This window comes from Diuraphis noxia, unplaced genomic scaffold (genome assembly GCF_037042655.1).
Source record: "Diuraphis noxia isolate RWA-SAM2 unplaced genomic scaffold, SU_Dnox_SAM2 contig0002, whole genome shotgun sequence".
In the NCBI taxonomy this organism is placed as follows: Eukaryota; Metazoa; Arthropoda; class Insecta; order Hemiptera; family Aphididae; genus Diuraphis; species Diuraphis noxia.
Window position 1 is genome coordinate 60,181,692 of NW_028301712.1, and position 13,574 is coordinate 60,195,265.

At 29.6% G+C, this 13,574-nt stretch overlaps 1 protein-coding gene across 1 annotated transcript in view; it reads left to right on the forward strand.

The window, feature by feature from the left end:
• The window catches only part of Plc21C (Phospholipase C at 21C), a 58,495-nt gene extending 48,358 nt beyond the window's left edge, over positions 1–10,137 (forward strand). Inside the window, exons 8-18 of the mRNA XM_015509446.2 lie at positions 2,400–2,731; positions 2,791–3,107; positions 3,196–3,409; positions 4,138–4,335; positions 5,335–5,864; positions 6,031–6,342; positions 6,439–6,664; positions 7,530–7,755; positions 7,867–8,214; positions 8,463–8,607; positions 8,952–10,137. Of these exons, the coding sequence (XP_015364932.2) occupies positions 2,400–2,731; positions 2,791–3,107; positions 3,196–3,409; positions 4,138–4,335; positions 5,335–5,864; positions 6,031–6,342; positions 6,439–6,664; positions 7,530–7,755; positions 7,867–8,214; positions 8,463–8,607; positions 8,952–9,044 (2,941 nt within the window). The 3' untranslated portion in view covers positions 9,045–10,137. The remainder of the gene's footprint in view (positions 1–2,399; positions 2,732–2,790; positions 3,108–3,195; positions 3,410–4,137; positions 4,336–5,334; positions 5,865–6,030; positions 6,343–6,438; positions 6,665–7,529; positions 7,756–7,866; positions 8,215–8,462; positions 8,608–8,951) is intronic.
• Positions 10,138–13,574: the final 3,437 nt, after the last annotated feature.

A 13,574-nucleotide genomic window follows, 5' to 3' on the forward strand; every position in this document is an offset into this window, starting at 1 on the left:
TTCTCATACAAACGATTTTCTTATTTTGTTGTAATGAAAAAGTGAATAACCGTGTATACTTAAATTTTCTCAAATGTTTATTTTCTCAATTTTTATACATGATAGCGTTTTAAAAATATTTCAACTCTTTTGAAGTAATTTATAGTTTTCTAATTTGTTTGTAAATATAATGTATATTATTTCTCAGTAAAAAATCTTAGACTTTAAAATACAAGATTATTTTTAAGTTTTTATAATAGCAGTTCAGAAATATTGAGAAAATAAAGTTACAATTATTTAAAAAAAAAATCAAAGTTCAAATGTTGACAACATTTTTAACAAAATTACGAAAATGTATTTATATTTATTTATTTTTTTTTTTTTTTAGAACCTTTATTTATTAACTATTACAGTTAAACAATTACAGAGAGTGATTACAAAATATTAATATTTATAAATTGTTAAATTTTAGATACCGAGGGGAGCAATGAATGTATTTATAGTTATGTATTAAAAATTTAAAACAAGTTTTTCAAAATTGTTTCATACTGTAACGTTTGTAACCATAAAATCTTAAAATAATTGTATAAACACAGTTCATTTCAATTTTAAATTTTAACTAGATTATAGATATTTTAACGGAGAATAATAATTTTAAATTTTGTTGTAATTTAAAAAAATTATTCGTAACTATTTAACATTTTTTTAAAGTATATTACTATTAATAATATTAATTTTTCATACCTACACAAAATTACACTTAAAAATTTTTTTTTTTTTGGTAAAAATTAATTCAACCTACTAACTATATTACTACCTATGATAATAAAACAAATTATTTAAACGAATTCAAATTTAACTCATCTGTTAGAGACCGTTCGACATCGTCTAAATTTTACCTAAAATGTACAATACTCACTTTTTAAAATCATTTTTGAGAAAATAAATTATATTGTTCTAAAGTTTATATTCGACAACATTCCTTTCAACGTGCTGCAAGTATAATATGCACTATAAATGTATTCTAGAATATTGTTAATTATATTTATGTATATTTAAATGTATGCTAAAATTATTAATTTGTCACATCGCTGAAGACTGTCTTAGCAACTAATGAGAATTATAAAAGCTTAACGAAACAGCTTAGATTAGGAGAGACAGCTATCCCTTCTATAATTTTGAGTGACTTTAAATATTCATAACAGTTTTTTTCAAATACAAAAAGTGAACTGTTCAAACAGTTAAGTATTAACATTTTATCTAGGTAATCATACAGATACATATATTGCGTATTTGTGATGTTGTAAAGATTATCAATAAATTTGAAATATATTATAATATTAAATATAATTCATGAATAATAAATTATAATTAATGAAGTAGGTATATATAAATAAAAATAAAAATCTATGATTTAACATTAAGGACGTCGAAAAGATCAGTAATATACCAGCAACCCCCCCTCCCCCTGTAGCTATAGGTATAAAATAAAAGACCGTAAACGTTATTTAAATCTATGACATTTCTTACTCGTAATATTTTCATAGCACCTAGGGACTGGATACAGTTTCTAGAGCTATTGAAATTTAAAATACCTATCTACTTCTTATGGGATATAATATACTAAAAGAGCTATTTTTTTTTTTTTTTTACGTGCATGTAAAATGCATATGCAAACAATTATATTCAATTATCTGGGGATACATAACCGCGCGAAAACCCTATACTTATCAATACTATGAGTCAGTGAGAAAATTACATAAAAATAAGTTGGTAAAAAAATTTCCCGACTGAAAACATGTTCTTACATGCTATTAATTTATTTTATGATTAAACATATTATTTATTTTTTTACATATTATTCTTTATTTATGACGTGTAAAAAAATCAATTTGACAATAATTTTTAAATTTATATTTATTTTAAAATAGCATAATATTATGTTATGTAATGGTGAATAATATATTGTACTAAAAATAAAAATTTTAAAAGTAGATTGAATATTCATGAGCATGTTTATCCGTCTTAATTATTTATCACTACTTTTTTCTCAGTTTCAAATAAACTTCCATTAATAGCAATATTCATATAATGTTTCTCTTAGGTTTAGGTTTTAATTATTTTTATTAACTGTGATGGCCACACTACAATACTCACTTAGCACTTCATTCCGAGAATTTTCAGCAGATTATTCATATTTTAATTACAAAAATAAACATTATTTCATGTTGGATAGTAAATTTAACCATATGTATTAACATGGTTTTAGCAGACCACCTATTTCCTTTACTTTTAATCCGGTCCTGATTTAAGGCGTTAATATACTATCACAATAAATATAATATATATGATATTATTTTTCTATTTATGACAATTATCCATACAAGGTCGGACCACTGTATCTTGGGCTTAATTTTCAGATGTTGTAATGAGCGTGGAGCTTCGGGTAAGAAAAAACTTATGACAGTTGATCAGTTTGTCGATTTCTTGAATCGCACTCAAAGAGATCCTCGTTTAAATGAAATACTCCATCCATATGCCAATTCAGATAGAGCAAAAGATCTAATTCGTGAATTTGAACCTAACAAGCAAAGCGCTCAACGAGGCTTGTTGAGTTTTGACGGCTTTCTCAAGTATCTGATGAGTGCCGATAACCCTATAGTGTCTTCTACTACTTTGGAATTAAATAACGACATGGATCAGCCGCTATCGCATTATTTCATCAATTCGTCACATAACACTTACTTGACTGGTAACAATTATGCACGAAATGAAATTATTTATAGTTTTCTAAAATTAGTTTTCAACTAGGTCACCAGTTGACTGGTAAGTCGTCCGTGGAAATTTACAGACAGTGCCTACTGTCTGGATGTCGATGTGTCGAATTAGATTTGTGGAATGGAAAGACAAATGAACCGGTGATCCTGCACGGATACACGTTTGTACCTGAAGTGTCGGCTCGAGAAGTAATAGAAGCAATTGCCGAGTCGGCTTTCAAATCTTCCGATTACCCAGTAATATTATCATTTGAAAACCACTGCAACACTAAACAACAAGCAAAAATTGCCCAATACTGTCATGATTATTTCGGCGACATGTTGTTGTATGAACCGTTGAACAGCCATAAAGTAATAATTAAAACACAATAATTTTCCATTGTTTTCATTCCGCGCGTTTAATTATCCCTAACCTTATTATACGTATACGTTATTATAGCTTGAGCCCGGCGTATCATTACCACCTCCTTCAATGTTGAAAAACAAAATAATTATAAAAAATAAGAAAAAACATCACCATCATCATAAAAAGCCTACCACTAGTGTAGTGTTGGAGCCTGCTACAGCTGCCACTTTGGTGTTAGGCAATGGAGATTTACCTCGAGGACCAATTCGACAATCCAGCAAGGACAGTAATCAAGACGAAGATGAAGGTAAAAACAGTAATTATTATATAATTTTATTAATCAACAACTTAATATTATATTTAAATGCAAAAAATATTGTTGGTAATGACTAATGACGTTAAAAAATCAAATATTTTTTTTTTATTAGTAGTTGGTTATTAAGTCTCGGACTAAAAGTGTTCAAGGTAGTTGAATTTAAGTAATTTAAAGTTATTATTTTAAAATTGTTAATATTCTGTGACTTTATTAATAAAGATTTTTGCTACAACTTATACACGAAATCAAATAATTTTTTTAAAAATTTATTTAAGTAAAATATTTAATTTAACATATCGGGTTTGGTATGTTAACTCTACATTCTTACATTTAACGCACGCAATTATTTATCAGTGCTAGACACACGCGATAAATTTTACCAGATATTTTTGTTAATTATTACTTTAAACAAATATTTGTTTTATACCAAATTGTTGTATAATTATTGTATTAAAATGTTTAAAAGTGTATATATTATAATACTAAAATAATATTTTTGTTAAAAAGTAGGAAAAAAATCAGTGAGACAATAAGACATAAATATAGGTACATACCGGCGTGTTTATATAACATTTTAATATAAATTAGGAAAAATTATTTCGCCTATTCTGTTTTTTTATTTCAAATTTCAAATATAACTTATAAATATTAAACTATGAAAAACTATTAAAAGACGTAAAGTTTACGCATAATGAATGTTGTTAATACAATTATTGTAGATGATGATGACAGCAGTAGTGATACCGATGGAGAAGAAGAAGACGTAGATAGAACTGTTGATTTAAAACATGTTTTACAAGGTAAGCCTTTGGTCGATAAGGTATCCAACACCAAAGAGACTGAAGCTGGTACGGAAATTTCAGTTCTCGTCAATTATTGCCAATCAGTGCAATTCACCTCTTTTGAAAACGCAGAAAGTGAGTCTTATAAGAAGTTAAATACTTTACAACTACCTATACCGACTTTATATTTTATATATTTTAATTTTAAATGATAATATCTCAATCACACGTGTTGTCTCGGTGTTACAAACACGCGATATACAAAATTTGAGTTCAGCAGTTCTATAATTTAGTTTCTTTAGTTTTACTTTCAACAGTATAGAGTTACCTAATATCATTGATTATAAATACTAGTATTTAAATAGTAATCAATGCTATTATTAACATTAAAGGAAATAACATTTTATACGGTTTGTTGTTAGTTCTTATATTGTAATATAATATATAACGTAATATAACGGGCTCTGAACATTTTTAAATTGTTGAATAACTTATAAATCTTTTCTGTAAGATTATACATCTAATTCTCACGTTTATGGTTTCGGAATTTCGGATAAATAAATAATATCTTAAAATAAATTTGAGAGTTGAATGCATGTCCATAGTTTATATAGGTGCTCAAAAACTACTTACCCGATTGTGAAAATTCCAAATTGTATTTAGAAGTATAAAGAAACTTTAAAGAATAGTGTTTGAACCACATTTTGTCTATATAAGTGTTATATCTTATCCAATCAAATACAGGTGAATTATTCGTATCAGTCAAATTAGTTCATAAAGCGAGATACACTGACCCAATGTTAGCTGTTAACTGAGGTGCACAAAAACCAAGATATATTATGCCTAAATATGTAAATATATATATAGTGCCAATTTTTTTTTATTATCTCACGGGCTTCACAGACAGTGGTTTATGCAAAATGTTTGTGTTTATCTTAATGGTTATCATTACAGGTCTATTACTATTAAAATTGGAATATGGCATAATATACTTTTGTTTACAAAATATTTATTAAAAATACAAATTTTTGGCCCGGGCGCAACGTCGCCACGTCGGACAGGACAGCTAGTTGTATTTATAATATTCATAGTTATTATAATTATTTTTATATCGTTATCATACTGTGTTTTAAGAAAAAAACCGCCACTACGAGATGTCATCGTTTGACGAGAAACAAGCAATGACGTTACTGAAAGAACGACCAATGGAGTTTGTCAAGTATAACAAAAATCAATTGAGCCGAGTGTATCCGGCCGGGACACGTTTCGACTCGTCCAACTTTATGCCACAAGTGTTTTGGAACGCAGGATGTCAGCTAGTCGCTTTGAATTATCAAACCATGGACGTGGCGATGCAGCTAAATTTAGGGATATTCGAGTATAACATGCGCAGCGGTTATTTGTTGAAACCGGAGTTTATGAGGCGTGCCGACCGTACGTTTGACCCGTTTGCCGAATCTACTGTGGACGGAATCATTGCTGGTACACTGACCGTCGACGTAATATCCGGTCAATTGCTTACCGACAAGCGCGTCGGTACTTATGTAGACATCGAGATGTATGGTTTGCCGGCGGACACGGTCAGGAAAAAATTTCGTACTCGGACTGTACCGTACAACGGCATTAACCCGGTGTACGGTGACGAACCATTTGTGTTCAAAAAAGTACGTTTCTGTTTTGAACTGTTCATAATGATAATAACGTATACATTTATCTTATTGTAATATGCTGTATGGCATATTCGTGTATATGTATAATATATAAAAATTGTTTAAGTAAACACAAAAAAATAAAACATTGAAATCATGGTTAGAAATTTTTGTGTTTCAGGTGGTCCTCCCTCAACTCGCATCTTTGCGTCTAGCTGTTTTCGAGGAGTCCGGAAAGTTGATCGGGCATCGTGTCATTCCAGTAGTTGGCCTCTGCCCGGGATATAGACACGTCGTATTACGTAACGAAATGGGTCAGCCCCTGCCTTGTGGGACTTTGTTCTTAAAAATCACCGTAAAAGACTATATTCCGGATGATTTATCGGATTTTGCCGAGGCTCTAGCTAATCCCATAAAATTCCAATCCGATCTAGATAAACGCACCAAGCAATTAGCTGTCTTCGCGGACGAACTGGACCAATCCGTCGACGAAGTAAGCTCGATTGACAGTTGATGTCTTCTCATAATATCTTTTATATATAGTGTAATAATCCCATCATAATCTAATCTGTACACGTCATTAATCAAGGCGAGTGTCATACCGGCAGAACGAGACGTAAAACCAGTCACTCGTCATCAGACCAGCTGCCCAGATTTGCCCACCGGCCACCACATGACCGTTACGATGTCAGCACCGCACCGAAAATCCGTGACTACTAACCCCGTGTCGACGATGGACTATTCGGTCAATGATGACTTCAGTAAGGGTCCGAAAGGCTCTCAAAGGAATCTTCCGGCATTATTGTCTACTTCCCGTAAGTTAGATTCAAGTTTTCATTCGAACGTTATTATAATATGGCATATCGAATCAAACATCATAATACTATATAGAGAATAGAGATAACACTATTAATAAACACACGACCGTCAATCATATATATATATATATATATATATATATAATATATATATGATGGGTAAAAGTATGAATATCGGTGAAACCAATAGGTTTTATAGTTAAGTTCAAATACTTAGGTCGAACTCCACATGATATTTGTAATTTGTAGTTTAATTAACAAGATTTGGTAAATCTTGGGATAAACAACAATATACTGTTTTTGTGTCCGTGCCGGTATTATATTTTGTACGTCCTTTATTTCTACATACCTATTCAGTTTCTCCAGGTACTTTTACATCTAAGTAATAGCTATTATACATTAGGCAGCCAATGGCCTCCGCAGCCGAGGCTTATTTCTAATAAAAAAAATATACATTAGGTATCAGGCATCTAATCTACTTAAACAATAATTATTTTTATTTTTAAGTTAACGTTAATGTTATAATTCTATACGAGTATAAATCAAGAGGAAAAATATCACACAATAAATGGTAAATAATGTTGTGCTTACGCCAACACTAGAATTATTAATTATTTTAAGATTCAATTTACCAAATCCCGTTTGTAAAAGTCCGAACTACAAGAACCATTCGAGATTTGCCCAAACTGTTTTGTACATCCAAGGTTTTACGGAAATCAATCAATCGAAACCAATAGCAGTAAAAAAATAGTATCTTGGCTCATATCAAAGGTTTCACTAATATTTGTACTTTTACTGTAACACATGTATAATATCTAAAACTATATGCATTCTATAATATTCTTTGTTTTTGCGTGTACAGTGAGCGAAGGTGTAGTTGCCGAATCTCTTTCAAAGCTTAGTGAAAACAAGCTGGTGAAGGATAAGAAAATGGAGCTCGAGAAAAAGCTAGAAATGCTTCGGAGGAAACACGAAAAAGAAAGACACCGAGTGCAGCACCTGAAATCCTCGCACGATTTGGAACGGATACGAATGACCAAGTTCTCGATGAGTTCCCGATTCGTCAAGCGGCTATCGATAAAAAATATGTAATAATTATTTTTATTTTGTCTTAACCATATTATATTATGATGTAAATATATATATATAAAATTAAAAAAAAACCGAACATTTTACCGTATTCGTTTCATGTCCGTCAGTCAGGAGAGTATTTTGCAAAGCAACCAAGAAGCCTCGGAATCTTCGGAATGCGATACGGACAATTCCACCAGTTCGATGCCGAGGATGTCTAGAAGCCAGTCCGAACGGTTGTTGGCCATAGGCAAAGAGCACGTAGTACAGGAACGGGACCTCCGTGAAAAATATCACGAGATCGTGTTTTCGTCGTTGGAGAAAGTGATGCGTTCGTCACAATTGAACCAGATGAAAATGTTGCGCGTGCTGTTGGATAAAGAAACCGCGGAAGTGATGAAAAAGTTGCAGGACCGCCGGCGACATGAAATGAAATCGTTGGCAAAAATACACAAGGACAAAGACGAGATTGGAAGGTATGGTAGTATTATATATTTATAATATACATCATGTGTTTTTAGTGAATGTATACACGAAATCTGAGACATATATCATCCTAATATGAAGTTAGAAGGACCTATATATATGCAATTATTATCATTTTCGAACAATAATAATTATTGACAGTATTTGATAGTTGGTTAATGTCAAAAAAATTGTATGCGTTACCTAAAAATATAAACTTTAGTATGATATTAAGTTTTTTATATTATTCGATGAATAGGATCAAGCGAGAAGTATCCAGTTCAATGGTAGAAAAGGGTGTGAATGAACGGGTGCGCTTGGCTCAGATCTATGAGAAGAAGACTGAGGAGCTAGAAAAACAACACGAAGAAATCAGACAAAATTTTAATGATCTCAAGAAAAAAGTAAGTTAAGTTGGTAGTGTTGGTACATCATTTTATTCTTCTCGAGTAAAAGATTTCAAGTCTGATTATTTCTGAAAAAACACAATATGACATAAAAAAAAATGTTTTTTACATATTTTTTAGATAGTTAACAATAACTTTCTATGTACACCGTTTTTTTAAATTTATTTTTTCCCATATTATATATTTTTCTAAATCTTATTTGAATTTTTTTTTTATGTATATAAAATTACCATAGTTGAACTTTTTACCCGAACACCGCAGAATTGTAGTTTAATTTATGTATAATAAGTTGTGTGCATGATGGTTTACTAATCGTATATTATGTTATTGGGTTTTTTCAGGCAAAAGCGGAATTGATCAAAGAATTTGAGGCCAAACTACAAAATGTTGAATTCGGGGTTGGGCCGAGCATTAAGACCGAGTTCAAACAATGATACGATTTTAAATTCGTATAACTAGCTACGTAGTTAGGTACTAGCCACTAATAACACCTAGTTAATACAAAAAAGAAAAATTATTCTAATCAGAGGCAATAAATAATATTATAATATAATATGTGATGCATTTGAAGAGTAAGGTTATAGACACTTGCGCTGATTTCAATGTCGATCCTTAAAGACTGACCGATCGATTTAACTCGTTTTTTTAGTTTAATTTGATTAATTTTGCCATTTATTATAATTATTTTTAATTTTAACTATTTGTATTCTCTCGTTCTGTACAAGTCTTGTGAATTAAATTACAACGACCGGTGGTAGTGTATTATTGTTATGTTGTAATATATTGGTTGTATTTATTTATTATTATTATTACTTTTTTTTTTGTTATTGAAGGCGAACAAACCTTTTTTTATTGTGATATCTATATTTATATTTTTGTTAAAAGTTTGTGATAATTTTGTTCTATACACAGCCTCACATCGTATACTATATTACCAACATTCATTGACAATCATTATTTTTTCAGTTACATTTTTTAAAATTATTTTTATTGAATACCTATTATTTAACTATTGATTTGATTAGATTTATCCTATCTATCTTTATTGTTTGTGTACCTATAATATGGCTTTATATTATAGTGTACTTATTTTGTTATTACTGTCTGACGCATATAGTTTACAATAATGCAAAACATTAATTAAACTACTTTATTATTATACTCACGTCGAATTTTTCATTATATTATTACTTAGATATTTGTACTGTGTACCTATACGTTTTATTAAATTATTGTTGTTAAATATATATAATTATATAGGTTGATACCAGATAGATTTCAATAATTAATCTAAAACATCAGTCTAGTCTGATTTGTTTTAATCTCGTACACAATTTTATTTTGTTATTTTAAATTATTTTAAACTGTACTCACTGGCGTTTATATACACCATTGTTTGTTTTCAGAAATAAAAACTTAGATCCTGTTTTGTTTGACTGTGTAGTCAGATATTAACGTATTGCTTTGTATTACACATCACGTGATATACAAACTAATAATATAATAAAGACAATTCAAACTCGCTAACGTTTAGTTTTGTGCATTTACTCCAATGCCTGTATACCTACCTACTTATGTGTTGGTTTTATTTTTAATGGGAAAAATATTTTTAGGAAATGGTTTTTCGATTTATGTGTACAAAATCACTCATATAATTGTTATAAGTAAATGAGTACAAATAAATATTATTGTTAACATGTGATAGAAAAAATGTTAAAGTATCTACTTACATTATACTTCTCATCCCATATGCTCACTGAGCATTAAACATTTTAATAACAATCAGCTTATAATTTTATATTCATGCATCGATATTTTAATCTTGATATAGGCAAAAATGAGTGAGTGAGATACTGCGGAGATATAATTATCATTGTCATGCAATACTTGTAAAAATTGCTGTTGAAGACATATTGCCTCTAATCCATTAACATCACACTTGTATCAATATATCTTGTGATTCAAATTAGACAAGAATTTTACTTATAAATGTGAAAAAAAATCAATATACTTTAAAAAAAAATGTTATACAAATATCACATATTTTTACACAGCTTAGTACATAAAGTGTAATAAACCATTCTGAATACTATAATTTATAGGTATCTCAATTCTCAGTTATTATTCTCTTGACAAACAAAACAAATATTGATAAGCAGTACATGTACAATGTACTGTATATTTAATACAAAGTATATCATGCTACATTTATTAATGTATTAGGCTTTGATTTAATAATATTACTTGCTAAAGTGTACCATCACTCCACCTTAAGTACCACTATTTCCATATCTTAAATTTGATGACTACAGTTAGAGGATATTAATTTACCAAAAAACAATTTAATTAGATACTTTGATCCATATTAAAACTATTATGTTCAAGTCATCTAAGAAAACAATGTAATTATATGGTAAATTACAATATTAATATATAGTAAGTAACAAATGTAATTTAAAACCAAAAGTAATTTTACTTTACAGCTCTAAATTCCCTTCATTACTGAAATAAAATGTAATGTGATACGTATTAAAATAATTGTGTTTATAATAGTAATTACAATAACGGTGTTTGAGCAATTAATCAATTAATGTTTATAAATGTGCACACCTATTTTAGTGTAAAATTAGCACACTTCCTTAAAATAGAGTTAGTACTTTAGTTGACCTGGAATCCAAAACGTCCATTATAATTAACTAGTGAATTGACTATCAACATTGATATCGCTTCTTCCCGTATGTTTCGTAAGATGATAGTTATTCACTAAATATTGACCCAATTTTTATCAATTGGATAGTTTATTGGGGAGCCCTAAACTTCAATTTCATTTCATAAATTTTTTTAAAGTTTAAAATTGTAAATGTAAATGTAAAACCAACATTTTATCATACATTATTAATATATAAAAAAAACGAGATGTTTTGAAAACTATCATATCATGAAAACGTTAGTATAATTGTTTAATGAAAAAGTCAAATCTCTTTTAAGAAACTACATTTAAAATTTAAAATTTAAGGATTTCTACAATTCCGAGAGGAGAGATAGATAAACATAATATTATAAAGCCTCCCCCCTTGGGCCGTGTAAAAACATGAGAGCGATAGGAATAAATAAATGGTATATGTATGTAAATTGTAAGTATGTATATGCAAAATATTTTAGCTTCCACCCTCTTGTGGATTCTTCAGAACCACCTTTGACATCGGTTATTGAGTGGGTTATCGTAATAAATGTGTTCAATAATATAAAACCATTTTATACAAAAAACGATTTTGTGCTAAGATGACCTGTCAGTCTATAACCTATATGAACAATAGTATATTTTATGATATTATTCCTCAAACAGTTATTTATTTTGCTACATATTAATAATAATATACTGAACTTTACATGTATCGTTCATAAATTAATTTTAAAAAAAAAAGGTACCTACCTATACCATAATATTTTTTTTTCAAAATGTTTTTTTATTTAGTAATTAGGTGGATAGTAGCTTAAATTCAAAGTTTATCATAATAAAATGAAATCATTTATCGTGTCTGATTATGTATATGTGTTAAATTATATAATGTATATTCATATACATATTTTTTTTTATTAAGATAACCCTCAACATTGCGATCATTGGGAAAAACATGATTTTTTTTAATGAGTATAATATTCAATTATTGCATAATAATAAAAGAGTTATATAGCAGCAAATGTATAAAGGTATAATAAGCTTGAACTATAGACAGTATTATTCTGATATTTAGATTAGTTTATCTAATAATGAATATTATGTTTGATATTGGCCGAACCGGTCCTATAGTTTGTTCTTTAATATGCCATCGAATAGTTGATTGCTGTTTCTTGCTTCGATGAGGTATGCGCAATGCATATTCGGTAAGAATATATATTTTATTGTGAGTTTGAACCCGCAAGTCAGACAAGAGGAGCAGGGGCGTCATTTCAGGTTTTTTTTCGGGTGTGCGAAGTTTCAAGCAGGCCATTTTGAAATATCACCAGGCCATATAAAAATAGATATACCTACATACGTATATGTATATTATCCTGCATTCAATTATTTCCATAGACCGGTTATTACTATTTGATTTTAATCATATAAATAATTGTGCATTCGTGGCTCGTGCATTATTTTAGGCTTCAGCAAGGCGCAGGCCAATTGTAACATTCTAAAAGTAAGGGGTGCAACCGCACACCCTGCCACCCCCCAAATGACGCCCCTGAAGAGGAGGCTCTCTTGGGGCATTAGCTGGTAACCATGGGTTATGCTGTTTTCACCTATTTGTAATCTATTGACGATATAGTTTCCTTTTTTGTATCGCAGAATTATTGTTAGGCCAGCACAAGAATAGTCATTTTTATTTTATCAAGTTTTGTTTTTTGTTTGGCGCACGTATATTGTCAAGTTGTTGCATTTGTATAAGTTTCATTTTTCTCATGGTATCTTGAAATTAGTTGATCGAAGTAATTTCTAAAGAAGTTTTGGTTCATGGCGTGCATATCGGCTCTTTCATTGCCTTCGATCGATGAATGAGCTGATACCCACATCACATTTTTATTGCCACGACTCTTTTGGAAAGATGAGCGGAGATGTCAAGGTAGATCATTTTCGGGTAAAATACATTTCTATTGAAATATATTCGGATTTTATAATTATCGTATATATATTTCCCCATAAAATAATTTCAGCTGAAATATTTTCGGATATAGTATATAGCCCCCTTTTTTTGTAATGTCATTAGGCTTATGTGTGTTTGCTATGCTAGAAATTGTACTTGGGCGACCACTTAAAATAGTAAAATTGTGTTTTTGTTTTTCAAATAAATATTCAGGGGGGTTTTAAAGTAGTAGTTGCTTCAGTTGTGTCTTGTGTGTATGGAACATTCCATTGATAGTTTATATATTATTAATTCATCTTAATATATATAATAGCAACTCCCACTTGATTTTCCGATTTT